The sequence below is a fragment of the Scylla paramamosain genome, unplaced genomic scaffold (genome assembly GCF_035594125.1).
Source record: "Scylla paramamosain isolate STU-SP2022 unplaced genomic scaffold, ASM3559412v1 Contig67, whole genome shotgun sequence".
Taxonomy (NCBI): Eukaryota; Metazoa; Arthropoda; class Malacostraca; order Decapoda; family Portunidae; genus Scylla; species Scylla paramamosain.
In genome coordinates this window covers 427,501-454,737 of record NW_026973732.1, presented here as the reverse complement: position 1 = coordinate 454,737, position 27,237 = coordinate 427,501, and the positions used below count along the sequence as shown (strand labels likewise).

At 39.0% G+C, this 27,237-nt stretch overlaps 2 protein-coding genes across 2 annotated transcripts in view; both read left to right on the top strand.

Annotated features, from left to right (window-relative positions):
• Positions 1 to 17,871, top strand: part of LOC135098515 (uncharacterized) — a 53,322-nt gene extending 35,451 nt beyond the window's left edge. Inside the window, exon 3 of the mRNA XM_064000934.1 lies at positions 16,878 to 17,871. Coding sequence (XP_063857004.1) covers positions 16,899 to 17,213 — 315 coding nt within the window. The 5' untranslated portion in view covers positions 16,878 to 16,898 and the 3' untranslated portion in view covers positions 17,214 to 17,871. The remainder of the gene's footprint in view (positions 1 to 16,877) is intronic.
• Positions 4,378 to 27,237, top strand: part of LOC135098509 (uncharacterized) — an 85,317-nt gene continuing 62,457 nt past the window's right edge. The window contains exon 1 of the mRNA XM_064000920.1: positions 4,378 to 4,543. Within this exon, the coding sequence (XP_063856990.1) occupies positions 4,378 to 4,543 (166 nt within the window). The remainder of the gene's footprint in view (positions 4,544 to 27,237) is intronic.

The following is a 27,237-nucleotide window of genomic DNA, read 5'->3' as shown; positions in this document are numbered from 1 at the left end:
TTATAGGAATGTATGATAGTGATGATACACGAAAATAAGTAGATACTGTATGTATGTTTCATAGGGTGACTGTTACGTGCTGGCTTGTTGGCTTCTTGCAGCTTCCCTTATTCTTTATGTTCATATGTTCTTATGTACTACTACTACTACTACTACTGCTACTACTACTACTACTACTACTACTACTACTACTACTACGACTACGACTACTACTGCTGCTGCTTCTGCTGCTGCACAACTATCATATACTTTTCTCCCTTAATCGTACTCTAAAAATAAGCGCGAACGGTATCATGTTAAAAAAGAAATGTAAGGCAGCTTACAGTTCACTATAAAATCCTACGTAAGAGAGAACAGTAGAGCAACATTCATAGCTATTCAGAATGGAAATACTTTGATTTTTATCTCGTTTTCCTACATCCTTTGAAATTCCTTTTTATCAGTGGGGATGTGTGTGTGTGTGTGTGTGTGTGTGTGTGTGTGTGTGTGTGTGTGTGTGTATTTACCTAATTGTCGTATACAAGACCTGAGCTACACTTGTGCTCTCCTATCGGTATTATGACTTCTTATCTATATTTGTCCTTTTCTTCCTTTCTTTAAGTGGGTGTGTAGGCAATCTGGGCTCAGGTGCGTTTGGACATCATTACATGATTAAGTATGTATTTAGGAAAGAGATGCCTTTGTTTTATTTATATATTGCTTTACTCATAGTTGATAGACTACTACTACTACTACTGCTACTACTGCTACTACTACTACAACAACTACTACTACTACTACTACTACTACTACTACTACTACTACTACTACTACTACTACCACTACTGCTACTACTACCTACAACAACAACAACAACAACAACAACAACAACAACAACAACAACAACAACAACTACTACTACTACTACTACTACTACTACTACTACTACTACTACTACTACTACTACTACTACTACTACTAATGCTACTACTACTACTGCTACTACTAGTAGTAGTAGTATTAGTAGTAGTAGTAGTACTTCTACTACTACTATTACTAATGCTGCTGCTGCTGCTGCTGCTGTTGCTGCTGCTGCTGCTGCTGCTGCTGCTGCTGCTTCTGCTTCTGCTACTACTACTACTACTACTGCTACTACTACTACTACTACTACTACTACTACTACTACTACTACTACTACTACTTCAAGAAGTAAATGATTCTCGCAGGGAAGCCACAGAACGCCTGACTTCTGATATCTCTAATATTTCTGATTGGGGCAGAGCAAACTTAGTATTGTTCAATGCCTCAAAAACTCAATTCCTCCATCTATCAACTCGACACAACCTTCCAGACAACTATCCCCTCTTCTTCAATGACACTCAACTGTCTCCCTCTTCTACACTGAACATCCTCAGTCTGTCCTTTACTTATAATCTGAACTGGAAACTTCACATCTCATCTCTAGCTAAAACAGCTTCTATGAAGTTAGGTGTTCTGAGATATCCCTGCCAGTTCTTCTCACCTCCCCAGCTGCTAACTCTGTACAGAGGCCTTATCCGTTCATGTATGAAATATGCTTTACATATATTGTTGGGTGGGGGGCTTCCTCTCGTACCACTATTTTAGACAGGATGGAATCAAAAGCTTTTCATCTTAGCAATTCCTCTAACTGACTGTCTTCAGCTTCTCTCTCGTCGCCGCAATGTTGTATCTCTAGCTGTCTTCTACCGCTATTTTCATGCCAACTGCTCTTCTGATCTTGCTAACTGCATGCTTCCCCTCTTCCCGCGGCCTCACTGCACAAGACTTTCTTCTTTCTCTCACCACTATTCTGTCCACCTCTCTAATACAAGAATTAACCACTATTTCAATCATTCATCCCTTTCTCTGGTAAACTCAGGAACTCCCTGCCTACTTCTGTATTTCCACCTTCCTATGACTTGAACTCTTTCAAGAGGGAGGCTTCAAGACACTTATCCTGTAATTTTTGACTACCGCTTTCGACTCTGTTCGTGGACCGGCACCTTGGTGGGCCTTTCATATATATTGCAGATGTGTTACCCTTGGCCGGTGCCCCTCCTACATAAAAAAAAAAAAAAAAGACCCAAAAAGATAACTCTCTGCTTTATTTCCTACATTGTACATTTTTCCTAGCCAGAATATAATAATAAGGAATACACGAGTATAAGTAAAAAATGAGACGCTGATTCTTAGGCGAGTAAAGAATAACGTTAGGGCAGTGTGCACTTGGTCGAAGATCTAGGCAGCTGTCTGGATCATTCTCATCAATTAATTAAATGAAGAGAACTGTTAATACTCTCAGATCATTTGTCATTGTCTAGTGAGAGTCATCAGTGAACTAATTGTGTTATGGCCCGCTGGTTTTCACGGCAAGGGTTACTTATGCGTGAGGTGCTGTGGCGGCTGATGGAGTTTCCTTCACGTTGTAATCGAAATGCTGCCCTTCCAATGTTTTTTTTTTTTTTTTTCATTATATTGTGGATAGAAAAGTGTGCAGTAACAGTGTTATTGTTGTTGTTGTTGTTGTTACTATTTTATATGTGTGTTTGAAGAAGACCAGCAAATGCAAAGAAAAAAAAAAGCGACACATTCGGCTGTCAAAAAGGTAAAATTGAAAGGGTTGTGTGTCGCGGCATAGCAATATTTGCCTCCATCTTATTCAGTGCACGACGGGAAAATTAATTTTGTGGCTCACATTTGGAACTTATAATGTGCAGATTGATTTCCGAAATAAAAGAGAAAACTGAAACTGGAGATCTTTTGGAAATAACAGAACAAATTAAAACTTTTGATAAAAATCTTCTTTCGTGCGTGTGATATTCCGACCGTGTTAATTAAGGATATACTTGCTCCCCGGCATCATACTTGTCACCAACACTGATCGCCCTTCCATCGCCTCTAATTGGAGTGTTTGGAGAGCGTCTCAGATCTTTTATACCGCCTCACTAAACCTTCGGCAGCCTCTCTCTTCAGATTTTTTTTTTTTTTTTTTTTTTTACATTCCCTTGTGAAGAGGCTCTGTCCGGGATATTTTACTTTGCTTGGATTTTAGATCAGTATTGGTCAGTATGCTGTTTTGAAGTAAATTAAGTCTGTAATCCTCAACTTTGTGTGTGTGTGTGTGTGTGTGTGTGTGTGTGGACACTGTGGAGAGTGGAGGGAATATTGTAAGAGTCAGTTAAATTCATGCCACAATTTTAATATCGGATCAATTCATTTTCTGCTAAACCTTTACTGTTTACAATGTTACAATATCTTGACAAATATGAAGTATATATGACATGTTACAAATGAGTATTTCATTGCTAACATGCAACGAGGGTGGATAATCCTCTCTCTCTCTCTCTCACACACACACACACACACACACACACACACAAGAATCGTTTCCTTTTATGTTAAGTGCTTCATATCTGTCTCGTTACAGTAACGTACGATAATGATAATTTCACCCTTGTTTTACAGATGCCTGTGTATAATTTGCAGATACACCACTAGTTTTAACATATTTGAGTTCTTGCCTTAAAATAATGAAAAGTTGTGCGAAGGAAACAAGATATGAAGCGAATATTTTTGAGGATTCGAGATCGCACAACGAGCTAGTTGGAGCTACTGACGCTTTGTTAACCCTGAAATGACCATCCACCCTCATCCCTTCCTCCCTTCTCTCCTGGTTGATCAAGATGGACTAGAAATTAGGACCTGACTATGATATTCTCTGTTCTGCAACAGTAGACTATGGGCACCAGTTGTTTATAAGCCTGGATGTGTTTATGTTGAAAACGGATAGCAGTGACTAAACTCGATTACTAAGTCTGACGAGGCATGTGCGCATTCAGTAAGGTTTGCCATCACGATAAGCTTCACCAACTAGATAAAGATGGTTTATGTGATATCCACCTGGTACTAAAGCCACCTTGCGCTGCACTAAGTAATCATATGATGAGATAGCTACAAGAAGATGCTCCTAAATCATAGAAATTTAAGTTGTTGATCGAAGAAAATAATATATTGGTGCTAACTGCTCTTCTGATCTTGCTAACTGCATGCCTCCCCTCCTTCCGCGGCCTCGCTGCACAAGACTTTCTTCTTTCTCTCACTCCTATTCTGTCCACCTCTCTAACGCAAGAGTTAACCAGTATTCTCAATCATTCATCCCTTTCTCTGGTAAACTCTGGAACTCCTTGCCTGCTTCTGTATTTCCACCTTCCTATGACTTGAATTCCTTCAAGAGGGAGGTTTCAAGACACTTATCCACCAATTTTTGACCACTGCTTTGACCCTTTTAAGGGACTGGCATTTCAGTGGGCATTTTTTTTTTATTAGATTTTTGTTGCCCTTGGCCAGTATCCTTCCTACATAAAAAAAAAAAAAAAAATGTACGAGCAACAGACCAGCGAGGATGAGAAATGGTGCGTGGCAGTGGTGAGTGGTGACCCTGGCCAGTCTTTGCTGGGGTGGTGCGTGAGGCGGAGTGATGCAGGGCGCGCTGGTGCCTGTGAAGGACTTTTGGCACAGAAATTTCGTATCGTCAGCATTGAGAGTATTTCAAATCCATTGTATAGTTGATAAGAATAAGTGGCTACAAACTGGCTATAGATGGTGTTTTTTTTTTTCTTGTTGTCTTGCAGAGGGTGTCACGTATAGGTCTACTAGCTTCTTGCAGCTTTCCTTATGTTCTTATGGTCTTTAAATAGGGAGAAACATGGCATGAGTTCGGAAGTGAGTGTGTGTAATAATAGTAATAATTATAAATAATAATGATAATTATAATTGATAATAATAATATCCGGTTTATTAATCTTGCAGCCTTATAGCTGAAAGTCCACATATTGCGTACTTATACAGTAATACACATACACATTTAACCTTAAGGAAGTATGTTACAAGTTGATACTTTGGGTGCCAGATGGCGCCGGTCAGCCTGGTAGACTAGGCACAGGATAGTCAGGTCACCCCTGTGTATTTTTCTATTCAGAGTTTGTTTATCCTACCTAGCTGCGGGGCACTAATTCCGATTTACACCAGGTACCTAATCACTGCCAGGTGAGCAGTGGCTACACTGCAAAGAAGTCCACCCAAAGACTTCTGACCTTACCCAGAATTCGAACCTGAGTCCTCCCGAGTATGAATCAGGCGTACCAACCACTGCGCTACCAACTGTGTGTGTGTGTGTGTGTGTGTGTGTGTGTGTGTGTGTGTGTAGTCTGACTTGAATGTAGCACATTCCCTAAATGTAAGCTAGTTTAGTGTGCAAATGTACTCCTGAAGTTACACCTTAATATTACACGACGTTTTCTGATGCTATGAAAAAAATCCACGAGACAGTCTCACATACCCGCCTGCCTTGTGATGACTTGCTATGTTATGGAAGCGTTCGGTCACTCACCTCTGAATAATCGTTGTTGCGTAATTCAAAGAACATATATTTCTGCTATTGTTCCCACTCCGCCTTTTTTAAATTGGCAGCGAAGTACTGCTTTAGGAGTCTGGTGAGGTCCCAGCCCAACCTGCCCCGGAAGACTAAGTTTATTAGAAAAGTTTTGTCCCTGACTTGCTTGGTTTTGCCAGAAAATGAAAGTTTGAAATGAGTTCAGAAAATTTTATGCACATTTTTTTTCACATCCGTGTGTGTGTGTGTGTGTGTGTGTGTGTGTGTGTGTGTGTGTGTGTGTGCATACGCCCACATTGCTTGAACTATAACAACTACATTTAGCGTGGGGATCTACCATAGATTGAGAAAGGTCAGCGCGGGTCACCGGGTGGGCTGACAGGGATGACAGATCAGCCAGTAACCTCTGCTGTTTGGCCTCGTGTTTCATTAGGAAGGAAGTGAACACCGCCTCTATACGGATGTCATGTAACGGTAGCGATGGTAACGAGATCAGCAACCTTTTTGATAGATTTGTTTACTAGGTGGTGACATCCCTTCACAATTGGTGACGTGACTTGTTTTGCACAGGATGCAGATCAAGTGCATATGAGAATGATTACAACGAGAATAGCGATAATAATGAAGATTACTGACGTCATGATATTAACCATCGGATAATAGGTAATGGTAATATGGTAATTTGAGTAAGACTTGTAAGCTAAATTGTAGCTATTGGCACTTAAATCCTTGAAATATTCGATTGCGCGTTTTATAGTCAGAGTGGTTACTTTGAAAGTTATACCATAAACTTAATGCAAATGCAGCGAATGCAGGAGTTAACCAGTACCCTCACTTATTCATATCTTTTAATAGGTAACTATGGTACCCTGTTTCTTTTTTTTTATTTTCACCTATGACTTTACATTGAGAAATCGTTATTAAACTTGAGTTTCAGTGTTAGCGTTATTTCTATGACAGCAGAACATAAACGGACATTTTCCGGTTTTTGTGGCCTCGGCTGGTCTCCTCCAAGTATGAAAAAAATGTAGTGCATATATGTATTGTGATTATAGTAAAAATCACAATATATTAGAAATTTATTTCTATGTAAGGTCTGTGTTGTATGCAATATGTGATATGTAATATGTAAGTATCACTGAATAAGTGAACCACCTTGGCGTGGTTTATTTATGGGTTGTACTGTGGTGTTTTAGTTATAACTTCGTCTATGTTGGTAATTATGTTGGACTATTGAATTACATGAAATGCATTAGGCAGGGAAATTTGGGAATTAAGTGCATAAATGTTCGTACATGTTTATGTTTAATGTTTAATAGGATTGTAGGGTTGTGTTACTTTAGCCGGACACAGGCAGTGACTGACAACGTATCGTTGTTGTTTCCGGGTCTCAGAGGAGCCCAGCTTAGGCAGCGTGCAGACGTGTCAGAGGTGTGTCCAGGATCTGTATTTTGTGTCAAATATCTCTTTTGACTCTTTATGCAACGGTATTCAGGTTTGGGTCAGTAGCAGGGTTAATTTGTATAGGTATTAGTGATTATTCCAGCGATGAGAGGGTGAGATAAATGAAACATGGCGGGGGTTCCGGTGGAGAATTTTGCGTCAGTTCCATACCTGTGGTGAGACGGTGCATCATTTGTATGTAGTTGTTAGGTGTATGTAGTTTGGTGAAGTGGCTGGTGTCCATGTGTTTGTCACTGTGGGACCTGTGCTGATTGATTCATGTTATTCGGGTCTTGTGTCGAAAGACGATGTCAGTTTGACTATTTTCGTCCAGCTATTTTCATGTATTGACTTCAGATAAAGAACAACAATTTTATGAGCAAACTTTAACATCCATATCGAAAAACGAAAAACGATATATATATATATATATATATATATATATATATATATATATATATATATATATATATATATATATATATATATATATATATATATATATATATATATATATATATATATATACGGGACTGGCATTTCAGTGGGCATTTTTTTTATTGATTTTTGTTGCCCTTGGCCAGTGTCCTTCTTACATAAAAAAGAAAAAAAAAAAAGAAAAAAAAAGAAAAAAAAAAAAAAAATATATATATATATATATATATATATATATATATATATATATATATATATATATATATATATATATATATATATATATATATATTTATATATATATATATATATATATATATATATATATATATATATATATATATATATATATATATATATATATATATATATATATATATATATATATATATTATCATATCATTATCATATCGAAAAACGATATATACATATATATATATATATATATATATATATATATATATATATATATATATATATATATATATATATATATATATATATATATATATATATATATATATATATATATATATATATATATATATATATATATATATATATATATATATATATATATATATATATATATATATATATATATATATATATATATGTATATATCGTTTTTCGATATGATAATGATATGATAATATATATATATATATATATATATATATATATATATATATATATATATATATATATATATATATATATATATATATATATATATATATATATATATATATATATATATCGTTTTTCGTTTTTCGATATGGATGTTAAAGTTTGATCATATAATTGTTGTTCTTTAGCTGAAGTCAATACATGAAAATATATATATATATATATATATATATATATATATATATATATATATATATATATATATATATATATATATATATATATATATATATATATCGTTTTTTGTTTTTCGATATGGATGTTAAAGTTTGCACATATAATTGTTGTTCTTTAAAGAAGAATATTGATGTCATTCGCACTTTAACTGGTTTTCAGTATGAATTTATTTTTCTACAAGAGACTTTTGTTTTAGAGGACAGACTTGGTGACAGATTTTGTCAGTGAGAAATGTGAGGGTGTAAGTGTGCAAGCTGCCTACTCTGGAAAGGCTCTTGTATCCAATGTAGGGAGGTGTGAAGGTGGACTGGCCTGTATATGGAAGAAAGATTTGACCTTTAAGGTAAAGGTGTTTCTGTTTGAGAAAAATTATATTGCTTTGCAATTACCAGTGGGTTATTTGAACATTGTTATAATAAATGTATATATGAGGAGTGTAACATGGGAAAGGAAGACACTTGAAGAATATCTTCACAGGTGGTTTGCCTTGGAACATTTCAAGTGTTTTAATCAATCATGATTTTAATTTAATTTTTATTTTAGGTGGTTTTGATGCAGATCCTTTTATAAGCAGAGCCTGGGACAACTTGGTGACCTTTTGTGAGAGAAATTGTTTGTGTTGTCTGGATTTTAACGTGATGGACGGTAACACTTTGATTTTTATACCTTACAGTAACTGCTGCTGTAAGTGGTTAGACCATATTGTAGGAGGAAGCTCAAAGGATGTCTGTGTCAACCATGTTAAGGCTCTGTATCAACTTGTCGGATCCGATCATTTACCAATGGCGGCAAACGTTCACTTGGGTGTCTAACAATGTCTGTAGCACTATTATAATTGAACATGGAAATAAGTGTTTTATCCAATGGGGGAAAAAAAAAGTGATTTTCCAGATGCATTTTAAAATATTATTGGTAATACACAAGGCATTATGCCCTGCGAGGCACCTAGATGGTGTAGTGTTGGTTGCCAGAAAGCTGACCACCTTGCACAAATTGAGGAGATTGATATGATAATTGGTGGTAATGTTTTGTACTCTTCTAGTCATTATGCACAGCAGGTTATTGACAGGAACAAGTTCAGTGTAATACCAGGATGGAATAGACGAGTCAAACATTTGTATGCTAAATCACGGGACGATTATCAATAATGGCTAATTACTGGAAGAAATAGAAACTCTGATGAATGTCGGAAAATTAATATGAGTGGGAAAATGTTCAAAGAGGCTTTGTCTTTGTGTGAGAAAAATGAAACGGAAGAAAGATCTGTCGCAATTCAAGAAAAAAATTGGAAACAAGAATATGAAAGAATTTTTGAAAGAGGTTAAGCAACAGTCTGATAAAACAAAGTGGTCTGGTGTTATTGACGGTGAAAATTATATTAATAATGTTATTGAAGTGTTTAGTAAGAGATTAATGAATGGTGGTAACAGTGATTGTACAACAGATAAAGATGAGGAATGGCTTTTAAATAAACTGAAAGTTACATGCAATGAAAAAGAGAAGTTTGATATGAAAACCTCGCTTCAATCATTAAAAGTGTATATTAAGAAACTTAAGGATGGAGTGGCCATGATGCCTCTAAATCGAAGTGCATTGTTTTTCACAGTAAGGCTAAAATTACAACTAACGACAGCAGTCGTTAGTTGTAATTGTGAATTGAAATTGTGTTGAAATTGTGAATTGCCAGAAATATCTGGCTCACTGGCTCACTCATAGTTTTGTGATAAAAAAAAAAAAAACATGTTCAAATGAAATTAAACAATACTCAAAGGTACTTGAGACTTCCATCACCTTAATCTCATGCACTTTATATTTCTCCCTGGAACCATGCTAACTCTCTTCTCCAATTAACCAAAAAACTCCTACATCAATAGAAAGTTTCAAAATCTTTCAAGATCTAACTCCCCTCATGACTTCTGCCACCTAGCCAAAAACATCTCCAATAACTTTGCTTTTTCATTTTTCCCACTGCCATCTCATCTATCTCTAAAGCTGAACTCTTCGCTCAAACCTTTGCTAAGAACTCTACCTTGGACGATTCTGGGCTTGTTCCTCCCTCTCCTCCACCCTCTGACTACTTTATGCTACCTATTAAAATCCTTTGCAATGATGTTTTCCATGCCCTTGCTGGCCTAAACCCTCGGAAGGCTTATGGACCTGATGGGGTCCCTCCTATTGTTCTCTGAAACTGTGCATCCGTGCTTGTACCTCGCCTAGTCAAATTCTTTCAACTCTCTCTGTCAACATCTACCTTTCCTTCTTGCTGGAAGCTTACCTACATTCAGCCTGTTCTTAAAAAGGGTGACCGTTGTAATCCCTCAGACTAACGTCTTATTGCTTTAATTCCCTGATTATCTAGATTTTTAATCTGTTCTCAACAGGAAGATTCTTAAACATCTATCACTTCACAACCTTCTATATTATCGCCAGTATGTGTTCCGTCAAGGCAGCTCTGATGATCTTCTGGCTTTCCTTACTGAGTCTTGGTCATCCTTTTTGGAGATCTTGGTGAAACTTTTGCTGTTGCCTTGGACATATCAAAAGCTTTTGATAGAGTATGGCACAAAGCTTTGATTTCCAAACTACCCTCCTACGGCTTCTATCCTTCTCTCTGTAACTTCATCTCAAGTTTCCTTTCTGAAAGTTCTATTACTGCTGTGGTAAACGGTCACTGTTCTTCTCCTAAATCTCTTAACAGTGGTGTTCCTCAGGATTCTGTCCTGTCACTCATTCTCTTCTTATTATTCATCAATGGTATGAACCAAGCTTCTTGTCCTATCCACTCCTACGCTGATGATACCACAATGCACTTTTCCACGTCTTTTCATAGACGTCCAACCCTTCAGGAAGTAAACAGTTCACGTAGGAAAGTCACAGAACGCCTGACTTCTGATCTCTCTAATATTTCTGATTGGGTCAGAGCAAATTAAGTATTGTTCAATGTCTCAAAAACTCAATTCCTCCATCTATCAACTCGACACAACCTACCAGACAATTATCCCCTCTTCTTCATTGATGCTCAACTGTCCCCTTCTTCTACGCTGAACATCCTCGGTCTGCCCTTTACTTATAATCTAAACTGGAAACTTCACGTCTCATCTCTAGCTAAAACAGCTTCTATGAAGTTAGGTGTTCTGAGACGTCTCCGCCAGTTTTTTTCACGACCCCCAGCTGCTAACTCTGAATCCGTCCTTATTCACCCATATATGGAGTACGCTTTACATGTACTGGGAGGAGGAGGAGTTCCACTCATACCGCTCTTTTTAGACAGGGTGGTATCAAAAGCTGTTCGTCTTATCAACTCCTCTCTTCTAACTGACTGTCTTTAGTCTCTTTCTCATCGCCGCATTGTTACATCTTTTGCTATCTTCTACCGCTATTTTCTTGCCAACTGCTCTTCTGATCTTGCTAACTGCATGCCTTCCCTCTTCCCGCAGCCTTGCTGCACAAGACTTTTTGCTTTCTCACACCCTTATTCTGTCCACCTCTCTAATGCAATAGTTATCCAGTATTCTCAATCATTCATTTCGTTCTCTGGTAAACCCTGGAACTCCCTGCCTGTGTCTGTATTTCCACCTTCCTATGACTTGAACTCTTTCAAGAGGAAGGTTTCAAGACACTTATCCTATAATTTTTGACTGCCAGATCACCAGAAATACATTAAATACTGCTTCCGCTCTGATGCTGTTGCAGTTTCTAATTCTTTAATTCTTTTGATTCCAGTTCTAATTATTCTAATTCTAATTCTTATTTTAATTTTTCTAATTGTAATTATAATTCTTTAAATCAAATTTTTCTTATCCTTTTAATTAAAATTATAATTCTTCTGTTTCTAATTCTAGTTATTCTAGAAAATTCTAATTATTCTAATTCTAATTATTCTAATTTTAATTTTCTTCAGTTTTATTCTTTTAATTGTAATATATTTTTAATTGTGATTCATTTTTTTTTATTGTAATACATTTTCCTAAGTCTACTTGTTCTAATTCTAATGCTTCTAATATATTTTTAATTGTGATTCATTTTTGTTTTCCTTATTGTAATACATTTTCCTAAGTCTACTTGTTCTAATTCTAATGCTTCCCCTGGTGGTGTTAGTGTTGCCGCTTATTTTCTTAATTGCAATTTTTCTACTTGTAATTCATTTTTCTCATTGTAATTACATATTTTTAATTTTAATCTTTCCCTCGGTGGTGTTAGTGCTGCCGCTTCATCCTCTTCCATCTGCTGATGGTAGTGTTTCTGCTGATCTTTGCTCCTGACCCTGGCAGTTACATAGATCACTGAACTGACCCTATCCTAAGCTATCCTAAGCTCTCCTAATCTGACCTTAACTGACTGAGTGTGTCAGTTTGGTGGTCTTTGTAGTTGCCAGGGGGGTCCAAGTGGTGGAAGCATGAGAGATCAGAACACCTTCCTTGCTCCCCTGGGCAGCCCCATTACATGGTTTTGGAGTGGATGCTCTGTGAAATTTTTACCAAGTTCCGAGTGGGGGTTCGAACCCATGCTTCCCTCCCGCCAGACTTGTAATGCATCACTCTACCCACTAAGCCACGAGGACCCAACAAATTAACTGTAAAGTTTGTCTATTTCCTCATCTTATGTTCGCGTTTATTGAAGAAAAATACTGTTTATTATGATGCTAATAATTTTTATCAGGCCATCTTTTATGTTCTTTTATTTTTTGTATGATTTATAGGGATTCGAACGCTGGCGCCCTACATCTAAAGTTCCGAAGACTGTCACTCTATCCACTGAACCATGGGAACCCCATAGCTATAGAGAGTAAAGAAGATATATTTGAACACAGTATTTCCCTAACTGTGTTCGTGCCGCACCAAAAGTTCAATAAGAATTACTGCTATTGTTTTTAATGTGAATATTTATATTAACAACGATAATAAGATAAAGTTAAGTACTGTGGACTGTTATGGGAGTATCAGTCATGGAGTGAAAATGGTGGTAGGGGAAATTCAAGAACTTTAGAACGGTCGGCAGTCCTCGGATCTGGAGCCGCCTGTGGGAACCCGCCCCTGTGTTGTGTAGTGACTGGCACACGTGCTGCACCATCACCGACACAACACACCATTACACCTGTGTGTGTGTGTGTGTGTGTGTGTGTGTGTGTGTGTGTAAGATTTTGATTAAAATATTTTATTTATTTCTTCTGTATTATTATGTAAGTATAAGAATAACTTCTACCACATTTTCCAGTTTACATTTATACGCCAGTGATGCAATTACTGGTGACCGGAAATATATGGTATGAAGTCTTGCGGTGCCTTTGTTTCTTTATGTTGTGTACATATATCACTTTTTTTCTTTTCTTTACTACTGCAGTGGAGCGCTGAGGGCAGATCTGTCAGTCCGTCCAATAATTTGATGGAATCAGACCACAAAACACAAAAACGTTCACGGAAAGTAATAGCAGACGTCAAGGACAGAAAACTGATGAACAACGCTGCATGTTCCGCTGCTGTGTTGCTGTGTTGTACCAGCGGCAGGAACACTGTATTTAAGTTTGCTTTATATTAATAGGCTTGAGGGAGAGTTCAATTAAAGCACTATTTACAGGAGAATTCACCCGTTGCGGGAAATAAAGTAACGTGATGTTTGTGAGTGTTTCTGAGTGAGGCACTCTGCGTCTCTGGTTACTGGAGGCACGTCACGAATGTTGCTGTGTCTTTTTAAGCAATAAAACAGCGACACCACAGCACTTAGTTTTTAGAGTTTGTTTTGAGTTTCGTGCTTTGAGTTTCGTGCACTCACTCACACAGCACTGAGTCCATCGAGAGACGCCAACAGTGTCGATGTGGCTGGCCCTCCGCCGCACGCTGGGGCTCGCTCACGCAGTCACTATCATTCTGCTTTCTCGGTATGTTACCAGTTTATCTAATTATTCATAGGGGAGGGCTGGAAGGGGAAGAGGGTACCGGCTGCAACGCTCTGAAAGACTTGGGGAACCTGGGGTATCCCGCCTGTCCGGTGTTTGATGCCGCGATATATACTTTGATGATTCTTTTCAATAATGAAACCAATTATGATTATTACTGTTTTCTTCATAAAAGGAAGGTTTGGTGAGGTAGTGACTTTCCATCCCCTTTGTGAGTCCCATCCCGTGTGGTGGTGGTGGTGGTGGTGGTAGTGTCTGTTCACTTTTTTTATTTTTTTTATATATGTGGAAGGATAAAATGTTCTTGGTAATCTGCTTACAATGTATATAAGAAGAGCAGTTATAGAGAAATGTGTTTTGGTCAAGTACGAGTGTCCTTCACTCCGTTGTTTAATGCCACGATGCCGTACACTCACGCTGGCTTGCTGTGGCTCTACTGCCTCAAGTGTTTGTCTTTATTTGTATGTTACTTCTTTTTTTTTTTCTTCTCTTCCAACGTCCCACACACACACACACACACACACACACACACACACACACACACACACACACACACACACACACACACACACACACACACATCATCCGCAGAGCAGGACGAGGGTGGTGAGAGCTCATCATTTCCTTGATCTACGGATTAGCTTCTGGAGAGAGAGGGGGGCGGAGGAATAAAAGCTACAAGACCGTGAGAATGAGAGAGAGAGAGAGAGAGAGAGAGAGAGAGAGAGAGAGAGAGAGAGAGAGAGAGAGAGAGAGAGACGACGGGGGGGGGGGGGCGATGGAGGTGTAGGAGATATGAGAAGCAGAGGGTGTGGGAGAGAGACAGGAGTGGGGAATGTGGAAGGGGAGAGGAAGAAGGCAGTCCCAAGAGTCACGTCAGAGGGCAGCCATAGCCAGTGACATCTACCACGAGAAAAAGACGACAGATGTCCCTCTTGTTAGAAATATAGGTAGGAAAACTGCTTCATTAAATAGAGAGCCGTGCGTGCGTACAAATTAATGAGGCTGAGAAGAAAAGATTAGGAAAAAAGTTAAATCATTCAACTGAACATTTTTTTCCTACTGTGTGTGTGTGTGTGTGTGTGTGTGTGTGTGTGTGTAGCAACAAGGTCGTACATACGTGTATAGCATTTTTCCAATGATGTATCATCACCCCCACCACCACATCACCACTACCACCAACAAAAACAACAACCATTATCATTATTGCTATTACTATTATTATTACTATCATCATTACAACTCCTGTAATTACCAGGCCTGTATGAATTGTCCCATTCCCCCCGCACATCAAACGACCCTCCAATGGACGCGTTAACACAAACTTTGACGCTTCATTGCCGTTTATTGAGCCGACCAATGAACAAATAGGAAATATGTATGTACACTATACTGAGTCACCGGGATAGAAAGTGTAGAGGAAGGGAAGGGAAGGCAAGGGTTGGGTTATCTGTGTGTGTGTGGGAGAGAGAGAGAGAGAGAGAGAGAGAGAGAGAGAGAGAGAGAGAGGGAGAGAGAGAGAGAGAGAGAGAGAGAGAGAGAGAGAGAGAGAGAGAGAGAAAGAGAAGGGGGGGAAATTAGAGATATGGGAAAAAAAAAGGCATCTCATTTCCTCCTCCTTCTCCTCCTCCTCCTCCTCATCCTCATCCTCCTCATCTTCATCTTCTTTCTACTCTTGCTTCTCTTCAGCTTGTATCAACACGCTCCAGATGTCTTTTAGGGAGAGGAGGAGGAGGAAGAGAAAGACAAAGGAACACAAAGAAGAACTAACGACAGCAGACCAGAAATATCTAACACACACTAAGAGAGAGGAACACAAAGGATGAACAAACAGCAACAGACCTGCTGGCCACAACGAGGATATTTGTGGCCTACTACACTGTCGGATATAAAGTGAGTGACGCGTAACAGGTGAAGGTCATCGACACTTGGATGTTAGTGAGTTACGTTAACCTTTCACTGAGTCACCAAACAATTAGCAGCACTAGAGGCAATGCGTGAAGTCTTTATAAGCATCTATGAAAAAGTTAGCGATGAAAAGAATACATTTTGCAATTTCTTTCCAGTTCAAAATGGCTGTCGATCGAGTAAAGGTGTCTCAGATTGACTGGTGATTAGCGAAAGGCGTACCTAGTGGAAGTCAAAGGGTTAACGATCCGATTAAGGAGGAATGTTTTGCTTTTAGCAGTTGTTTTAAGAATGCTGCGATTATTGTTTTAGTTTGAGTGATGAATAGTATAGTAACCATCTCTCTTATTCTCCGCTGTGTTCCCTCCAACTTTTCCACGCACGCATTATTCGAGATGGGGTCTGGCTACAGAACTGTAGTATTAGTATTACCTCTCTTGAGTTATTTTGTAAAGTTCATCCCATAAAGTCAATGAGTTTACTAGCAACTTTAGATATCTGTGGCGATTGTTTGCCAGGCGTTAGGTCGCTTGACACTGGCACACCGCGATCTTACTTTTCTTGCTTGTTGCAGGAACTTCTTCTTCTTCTTCTTCTTCTTCTTCTTCTTCTTCTTCTTCTTCTTCTTCTTCTTCTTCTTCTTCTTCTTCTTCTTCTTCTTCTTAATGATATGTATATAAGTGTGTGGTGCTTTGTCTGGACCACCTCCTGTGGGACTGGCAGCCTGGCATATAGATAGACGGATTATTATTACAGCACTATTCCTACCATCACCACCTGTTATTACTAAAAGTCTTAGGATATCAGACACTCAAGTAAACCTAACCTTCAACTTTATTCCCTTTCACTGACAACACTGCAAAGAAAACCACTCTTGGAAACACCAGCTCCACGTCCATCACAGGGAAAAGTACAACACCACCACCTCTTCTTACACAGGTTCGAGAGCAGCTGCTGGACATGACGGAGCAGAAATGCCACGTGTACCTCGGTGGGATCCAGACCATGCACTACAGAACATTCGAAGACAAGATAGGACTTCCAGGAATGCTGGGCACTGTAGTAGGGGATGTGAAACCCTTCTGTGGGAGCCGGAAGATAGGACTTCCAGGAATGCTGGGCACTGTAGTAGGGGATATGAAACCCTTCTGTGGGAGGCAGGAGGGATGTGTGACAGTGTTTGGGAGGCAGGAGGGATGTGTGACAGCATCTGGAATGTGCAGGCTGGGTGTTGAAAGCTATGGGTTAGAGAGTTTGACCTCCACTGAAGTGTAAGGGTGTTGGAACTTGTTAGGGAAAGGATGAGAAGAGAATAAGAGAATAAGAGCAGGCAAGGATGGAGTGATGGAGTCTGTGACGGAAGGGATAAGAGGTGAATGAGAGAATTTGAACAAGTAAGGATGGAAACAAATAAAGGATGGAGTGATGGAGTGTGTGAGGGAGAGGATAGGAAGGGAATAAGAAGACTTAAACATGCAAGGATGGAAATAAATGAAGGATGGAGTATGTGAAGGAGACAAGATGAGAGAAAGAAAATTAGAACATTCAAGGTGGAAACAGATAGAGGATGGAGTGATGGAGTGTGTGATGAAGAGGAAGAGGACAAGGGAAGAATCAGAGGGTTGGAGCATGGATGGAGGAAATACAAGGACAGGAATAAACAGATGGATAAATGAATAGAGAAAGTAAAGGAGGCTTGGAAAATATTAAACTGTTGAGGAAATGTAGGAGAGCTGGAAAGTACTTGATAGAATAATGACATTACAAAAAGTAATTAGTGACGTGACAGATCTGGTGATATAAAAGAAGTTGAAAATGAATGAAAATATTGATGATGCTATTGTTAATGATGTGTTGATTGTAATGCAGCACAATCTGCCACCAGGAAAGCCTTTAGGTTGTTGAGAAATGAGCCAAGAATCTTCAAGGAGACCGCATCAAACAGTATGCTCAACGCTAACACCTATATATATGTGAGTAGAAGTAGTAGTAGTAGTAGTAGTAGTAGTAGTAGTAGTAGTAGTAGTAGTAGTAGTAGTAGTAGTAGTAGTAGTAGTAGTAGTTGTTGTTGTTGTTGTTGTTGTTGTTGTTGTTGTTGTTGTTGTTGTTGTTGTTGTTGTTGTTGTTGTTGTTGTTGTTGTTGTTGTTCTTGTTGTTGTTGTTGTTGTTGTTGTTGTTGTTGTTGTTGTATATAGATATAAAAAAAAAGTAAAAAAAAAACATTTATTTTCTTTATAAAATATATAATATCAATTGTAATTCAATCTTTTTCTTCATTTATTGCTGTAGATAATGTCACTAATTACTATTACTAATGTGTTATATCTAAATAGAAGTATAATTCTGTAAGTCATTATGCTATTATTATTTTGTTGAAATTATTATTATTTCCCACAAATGTTCCAGTTATATTACTCATGTATATGTATGTATGTGTGTATGTGTGTATATGTACGTGTATGTATATGTATGTGTATATGTATGTATGTATGCTTAAGTGTATATGTAAGTATATGTATGTGTGTATGTGTGTGTATATGTATACGTGTGTGTGTGTGTGTGTGTGTGTGTATTACCGCCAGCAGGCGGCAAAGGTTGATTCAGACCTACACGACATCAACTACTACTACTACTACATCAACATTATCTCAACACCGACCGTACAAGAAACTCGCTGACTTAGGCCTCGTCTTGATCCTCGCCCTCACCGCCAGCTCCTTTCCTTCCTCAATGACAAACTCGCTTGCACAACAACAACTGCTTTCACTCGCTTGATGGTAACAATGTGTATGTATGTGTATGCATGTAATTAACGTTAATTTATATCTTTTTGTGTGTGATTATGTATATCTTTGAAAACGATCATTCACATCAAAGCGTGATTGCTCTCTGTGTGACAATGGCTCAACTCAAGCAAGTCTGCACGAGCTGCGGCTCAACACACTTTGCTACAAAATGCAAAGGTTACAGTAATTCTTGTATTAATATTATAAAGCAATAAACTTTACTTACCTACACACACACACACACACACACACACACACACACATGAAAAAAAATATATATATAAAGAAATTATTTGGAATCGTTCAGTTAAACCCCTAAGGAGTAAAAAGAAATTCGAGGGATTATTTTCTGGAAAGGAAAAAAAAATAGGTAATTTCAGAAAGGAAGATTAAAATATATTGAAAAGAAATAGACTAAAATATGTTATTCCTAAGAAAAAAAAATGTACTTAACGATTTTTCTATTTATTTTCATTGATGTAATAGAAAATTCCTTAATATTTCCCACCTACTCGAATTACTCTTTATCAAAACTGTGTAACGTAAAATTTTTGTCTTGTTCGCACCGGTGTAATAAACATAAATCCTGAATATTAATTACCTAGACCATGTAATGAGTGAAGAAATACGCCACGCCGTCAGTAAAAGCACAGGCCACCGTGACGACCTCGCACCAGTCAAGATAAGAAGACTGGGAAGTGGGAAGGCCATGACGCAACACCCTGCTGCCCTTCCACTGCGGTATGCAACAATTCACAACACTGAAAACAATGTATGTTCTCCTCATAATCATCTACAGGAAAGGGAAGGCATTAAAAAAAAAAAAAAAATTTTGCAATTTAGAAGAAAATATATCTCGGAGTGGTTAGTGATTAAAAGATGTGTCAAAAGGGTGAAAAGGATTACAGACGCTCAGAAGACGCATTCCAGGGAGGTGGAAGGCGAGAAAGTCTGACCACTCCTCCTCCTCCTCCTTAAAAGAACATGAGAGCATAAGAAAATAGGGAAAGTTGTAAGAAGCCATCAGGTCTACACGTGGCAGTCCCTGTACGAAACACACCTACCTATTTCCACCTATCGTCCCCATCCAATCCAACCCTTCAAACTACCGCCTTATTGCTGACAGGCCAATTCCAGAGTCACCCTTTTTCCTCTTGCTAGCTGACCAACAAAAGTACTTTAGCCGTCGTCAGGTTCCACAATCAACTTTGCCCACTGCTTTTCGTTTGGGAGAGTACCGAAAATTGGAGCTGGTAAGGCAAAAGGATCAGTTCCAGTCTTTTCATAAGCTATCAACCAAAAACGCTTCCTAAGTTGGTAAGCTCCCGAACAAATAAGAGGAGTGTTTCGTTTGAATAGCTTACGAAGAGACTGTGAAACTGACCCGGTATATTTGCTCGTGGTCTCGTCTGTCCTCGTCATATATAGAGAGTCACGGCATGTCCATTTAAGCGAATCCCAACTCCGCTTCTTGATGGTGATAGCGCATTGAAGAAGTAAGTCGACATACTCAGGGCACAGTAAGCGCAGAGACAGTGATGCACAGACAATTAGGAAAGCAGAATGTCAACGAAAGGATGGTAAAACAAGACAGTGCTGACAGAACCATTAGAGTTGGAGAGAAGAGAGAAGTGTTGCTTGGGTGACCTGGAATAGACAGAAATGATGATGCGGATAGGATGTTTGGAAGACATTTGTACTGCAGTATTATCGGAAATAGATTATGATGGTGGTGGTGGTGATGGTGAGGAGGAGGAGGAGGAGGAGGAGGTTGTGGTGATTGTGATGAGAAAGATGGAGATTATGATGATGGTGAGGAGGAGATGAGAGAGAGAGAGAGAGAGGAGGAGGAGAAAGAGGAGGAAGAAGAGAAGGAAGAGGAGATAAACAAATTTTTGATGATGAGGAGGCGGAAGAGGAAGATAATTTGATGATGATAAAGAGGAGGAAAAGGAGAACGAGGAGGAAGAAGAGGAGGAAGAGGAAAAGAAAGATGAGGAGATTATGATGATGATTATGTTGGCAATACCCGAAACACACCGCCACAAATCGCAGTGGTGGTGGTGGCACTGAGTGTTTACCCAGCCAAAGAATAAATAAATAGATAAATGAAAATAGATAAATAAATAAATAAAAGTTAAAGAAAAATCATTCGAATAGAAATCATGCAGTCTCTCTCTCTCTCTCTCTCTCTCTCTCTCTCTCTCTCTCTGTCACATACACACACACACACACACACACACACACACACACACGTCTTGGATTAATGTTCCGTGGCGAATCTGGCAACGTAACGCTTCAATGTATGACTCGAATCAGCGCGGGTTAGTCTCATGTGACAATAAAAGCCATTGAATATAAGTACGTCTCCTGGAGATCTTGTATTACACCTCATCCTTAATTCACTTATTCTCCTACACACTAAAGAGTACGATAGATATTTCCCGCACTGTGAGACCGTGGACATTTGGCTCAGCTGCGTGAACAATACTCCAAACAATGAACCTCCGAACTGAGACACTGGATCTGTAACTCTCAGCCGCCTTAGTCCTGCTCGCCTCGCCACTGCCGCGTGTTTACGTCAAGACAGCGGGCCGCTTACTAGTTTCCTTAGTACTTGTGCGTCCGTGTCAATACCGTGTGCTGTGAACTGAACGAAGATAGTCTTCAGTTTTTGGTCGCCTCTCCATTATCTCGTGGTGACGTAAAAATGACGGCCCGTGTGTTAGTTTCCCCGGTAATTGTGCCTCCGTAACATTACTGTGTGCCGTGGTCGTGAGAACTGCGAGGCGGCGGTGTAGACTGTGCCGTGGAGAGCCGCGGGGTGTTGGAATCGCCTGTCAGTCACCTTGAAGGCGTCATATTCCCTCCCTGCTCTTCCCCGTCTTCCTGTCTATGTTGGTAATGTACTAGTCACTATTTTGTGAGCATGTGTTTTGTTTATTTATTATTTGTGCATAGAGGAACTGAAAGGTTAACAGCCTGGCGTGTTTTTGGTCAACCCATATTTTTGCGTATTTGTTCAGTCATTACTTGCTTGTTACTTGCGCATAGAGGAAGTAAGGAAGGTAATAAGCCGCAGTGTTTCTGATCACCCTGTGTTCTGCGTATCTGTTCAGTCGTTGTTTATTATTTGTGCATTGAGAAACTAGTAGGAAACAGGATGCAGCGTCTCCAATCACCACTTGTCAACCTTCTCTTTGCCTCAACATTTCAATTGGTCTCCTTGTTCATGTTCATTTTAATAGTGTCACTGTTTCGTGCAGGTGTTTAGTTGATGTTGTTGTTGTTGTTGTTGTTTTATCTGCGCACAGAGGAACTGCTAGGCTACAGCGTCTCATATTACCGATAATCTCCTTTCTTTCCCTGCCCATCACAATCTTAGCTTATTTCTTAACAATTGAGGTTTTCCATGCTGGTATTATCGTTAGTTCAGTGATGCTACGGATGTTTTCAAGCCACAATTTTGACGATTTGCTCAGATGAAGTTTGTTTTATTAATCACTGGGCGTTTGAAGTTCTTGATGTCCTAATAGCCACTGGTCTTATTTTTTTTTTCTTATATAGCTAAATGGTCGTAAGCTTTTAATCTGATAGCTTCTTGGAGTTTGCATTATTATCTTGTGTTCTGGTGTGTGTGTGTTATTACGTAGGTAACTAAGAAGATGACAAATATCGCTAGATTCCTTGCAGGCTCTTAAGACCTTACTTAAAACAAGTGAAGCTACAAAAATGCATCAGACTTAACGTGGCAGTCAATAAACAAACGTATAAACTAAACCTACACAATATTACTTCCACCTATCCCCACTTATGAATATTCCCAATACTGTAAAGTTCCCTATTGACTGTGCACTGCCAACTTCTGAGTCTCTGCCATTCAGTGGCGGGGGAAGCAAGGTGAGGGAGGGGCAGAGCTTGGGTAGCGTGGGTCAGGCAATGCAGTGAGCCCCGTAGATCCCACTTGAGCGAAGCAAAGGACGCCTCTCTTGCCTCGCTTGCTGATGGAAGATCCGCTCTCATTCCTGTCCTGACTTGAGGGATTATAAAACATAAATGTCCTGCGGGTAAACTCAATTCACCGCTGTCCCGGAACAGAGAGAGAGAGAGAGAGAGAGAGAGAGAGAGAGAGAGAGAGAGAGAGAGAGAGAGAATTGGAAGGAAATATGAATGTCTGGGGATTAAAAGAGGGAAGTGTACGAAAGGGAGGAGAGGAAGAGGAGAGAGGAGGAGAGAAAAAAAAAGGCTTCGTAGGGGAGACATGAATAAATAAGAGGGAAGAGAGGGAGACAAGGGCAGAGGAGGGAGAGGAGGGAAAAAGAGAAAAGAGTGTACTAGGTATTATTGTGAAGTGGAGGAGGAGGAGGAGGAGGAGGAGGAGGAGGAAAAGAAGAAAAAAAAAAAATAAGAAAGAGCAAAAAGAGGAGAAAGGGAAAAGGAAAATTTGAATTAGAAATCATGGAACTTAAATACCACACACTCTCTCTCTCTCTCTCTCTCTCTCTCTCTCTCTCTCTCAACTCAGTAAGATAAACGTTTTGAATTAACAGAAACTAGTGCTTCCATGGACACAGGAAAGAGAGAATAGGTAGTTAGTATTATCCTTCCTACGAAATTACTAGTCAGGAATAAAACTCTCATTTCCTGACCTGTGTTGCCTTTACCACTTGTATCTTCATCCAGAACACTGTTAAGAATTGCTTTCATGGACACAGGAAAGAGAGAATAGGTAGTTAGTATTGTTCTTCCTATGAAATTACTAGTCAGGAATAAAGAGCTCATTTCCTGACCTGTGTTGCCTTTAACACCTACGTCTCCATTCAGAACACTGTTAAGAATTGCTTACATGGGCACAGGAAAGAGAGAATAAGAAGTTGATATTGTCCTTTCTGTGCTACAGAACTTGATTTGTACAATGCATTAAACCTTTTCATCGCTACAGTCACCTTTCGCTAGCATTCCATGGGGGAAGTTTTCCGATATTATTCTGTCCCAAAGATCTACAATTTGACACCATTTCTAGTCTAGTTATTTGTATAGGAGATTCGAATAAAGGGAAGAGAGAGAGAGAGAGAGAGAGAGAGAGAGAGAGAGAGAGAGAGAGAGAGAGAGAGAGAGAGAGAGAGAGAGAGAGAGAGAGAGAGAGAGAGTGCCTCAAACCACACACACACACACACACACACGCACACACACACACACACACACACACACAATAAAAATAATTTATTCATTCTGCAGTGAAAAAAAATATGAAACATACATCAGTGTTACTACTACTACTATTACTATTACTACTACTAATACCACCATCATCCACCACCACCACCACCACCACCACCCAGTAACACTTGTAGTACAAACCCCAACAAACAACAACTCATTTCACTACACTACATCAGAAGCCCACTACACACAGCACATAATGGGGATGATTAAGCCTCCCAGGATTCAGCTTAGCCAATATTTACCCCTTGAGTTTGATGGTCAGAAGCTCCGCCCATCGCCACGCGCCTTGCCCTTCATAAAACTGGGAATGGTGACAAAAAGACCGATAACTAGAGAGGGTAGGGATTACCTTCATTAATGCTACTGGGCTGGAAAAATAGGGAGGGCGGTATTTTAATTGTTGGCAAGATGGTTAATTTAATGGAGTAAAGATTGGATTAGGTGAGAGAGAGCAGACAGTGGCCTGTTTGTTTACGAGAAGTCGGGTGAAAGAGACTGGCTTACTATTGAGTGTGGTTAAGTAGAGTGAATAGAAGAGACTAGCTGGATGGAGGAGACTATAGCTAGTAAATTATTTAGGATAGGAAAGACATTATCCATTGAAGTGGAAGAGAGGAGAAATGCTTGGTAATTAAATTCGAAAAAAAAGAAACATTTGCTTGTCAGAAAGGTGAGACAAAGGAGACATTACCTCGCTACATGGAACATAAGGGAAAGTAGTTAGTTAGGATAGAAGAGACAGTGAGTGGGTAGTTAGATGGGATACAGGAGGGTGATCAGTTGATTAGATGGGATAAAGGAGAACATGGCTCTTTAATATTTTGGACAGTTACTTGTGAATTAAGTGGAACGAAAGAAACAATGGCTAGATAATTAATTGGGATAGAGGAGAACGTATTTGAGTAGTTATGTGGAATAAGTTAGACCGTGGTGTGTTGTTAGCAGAAGTGTTACATGAGGAAGAAAGAAAAGAGTAGGAAGAGAAGTTAAAAGTATAAAGGGATAGTGTGGGAAAAAGAAAAGAATAAGTAGGAGAAAGAGAAGGAAAAATATATAAAAAGTAAAGAAACCTCTAACAATTAGCAGAAATATTATATGAGAAGAGATAAAAACATATGAAGAGAAGCTCACAGAATGGCAGAGTAGCGCATGATGGAGAAAAAAAAAATTAGGAAGAGAAGGAAGAGAAGAACAAAAATACATAAAAAAAAGAATAAATAAATAAATAAAACCTCCGTCAAGGCACACTGGATGCAGCTGGACAAATTCACGGAACTGCAACAGAATCCACAGCAACATTGCAACCATTATTTACCTTCCCTTTATGCCCACGTGGGAATGTATTGAAGCTGAGACGATGCAAAGGAAAAAGGAAAGTAGTATTCCATATGTAGATTGATTCCACAAGTTGTGGTGCGCGAGTGTTCATTCCTGGCTGACCATGAGGCGACCAGCGCTGAGAGAGAAGTCTTTATCGAACCTCCTAGGCGAGAAGCAACCGAGGTACAAAAGAGAGGGCGGTGAAGGACGCGTGTTTGTGTACGTTTCCAGCAACACCGTGGAGGTTTAATTATAATGTGATGCCATAAGAGGGTTTAGAGTTTGTAGGATGTTGGATTTAACGATGTTTATGTTTGTTTTTATTTTATCATCTGTGTGAAGGTAGTGACACGTGTGCTTGTATGTTAACAGTAATGATGCTTCTGCTTCATTATAAACTGGATGACACACCAGGATTTAAAGTTCATAAGATAAAGGATTTTACTATTTTATTTTTATTTATTTATTTTTTTTTTTTTTATCGTCTGTGTGAAGTAGTGTGACGTGTTGTATGTTAGCAGTGATAAGGCATGTGTTTCATTATAAGCTGGATGACACAAGAGGATTTAAAGTTTATAAGATGTAAAATTTTTGCGTTTTCATTGCCAAGGAATCAAAAAAATCATCTGAGTGTATCCAAGGACACGTTGTCTGATACGCTTTCACGAATAACACATCCGTTTCCTTACAGTCTGGAGAACATAAATGTTAGTGTTCTTAAAAAGTGTTTTTATAATCAAGTAGTTCAAGATTTTTATTTTTATTTATTTTATTTTTTTTTTTTTTTGTAAGATGGGCACTGGTGAAGAGCAACAAAGGCAGAAACAAAGGCCCATTCATGTGCCAATCCCTAAAGAAAATTATTGAAAATATAATCCAGAATTGGAGGATGTGTCTTGAAACATATCTCCTCAAAGACATTCATTCATGGGGAGTGTGGCGTGACAGAAGCAGGCAGGGAGCTCCAGAGTGGTTATGTCTCCTCAAAGACATTCATTCATGGGGAGTGTGGCGTGACAGAAGCAGGCAGGCAGCTCCAGAGTGGTTATGTCTCCTCAAAGACATTCATTCATGGGGAGTGTGGCGTGACAGAAGCAGGCAGGCAGCTCCAGAGTGGTTATGTCTCCTCAAAGACATTCATTCATGGGGAGTGTGGCGTGACAGAAGCAGGCAGGCAGCTCCAGAGTGGTTATGTCTCCTCAAAGACATTCATTCATGGGGAGTGTGGCGTGACAGAAGCAGGCAGGCAGCTCCAGAGTGGTTATGTCTTCTCAGAGACATTCATTCATGGGGACATTCATGGCGTGACAGAAGCAGGCAGGGAGCTCCAGAGTGGTTTCAGCCTGGGACACTTGTTCTGGTGCGTTTTCAGTAACATTGTGATCTGGATGCCACTAAGGGATTTAAAATTTGCGATATATTTTCTTCCATCATGGAGTTATAAATTATATGGAGTTAAACATCCGCTATGATTTGTTACATCTTTGTTATATTCTGACTAATTATAAAGGATTTGTTCTACGGATTCCGGCTAAAGGATGTGAGGAAGTTCAGAAATTTATTGTGCAGAAAGGATTAAATGCTTTCTTTCTTCAATACTGCGAATGTCCTCACGCGGCACAAAGTTGATGAAGCAAGTGAAGCACAGTGCTTGTTAAACTACCACTGGAATCATGAAGTCCTTCACAAGAGGAATAAGACAGTAATTAGGCTGTTAGTGCTGAGGCATTAGGGGGCTTCAGCTAAAGGTGGTGTATAGCTAAAGGTGGTGGTCAAGAAAATTAGAATCATGAAAAGAGTTCCAGAGTTTGCCACTGAAAGAGGTGAAATAGTGGACATTTTTTTTTTTAAATTCTTGCGTTAGTGAGTTGAACAGTCAATTAATAAGAATAAAATGAAAGTTATTAGGTATGTGAAAACACGATATCTCTTGCATTAATAAAGCGGACATTATAGGATCAAGATAA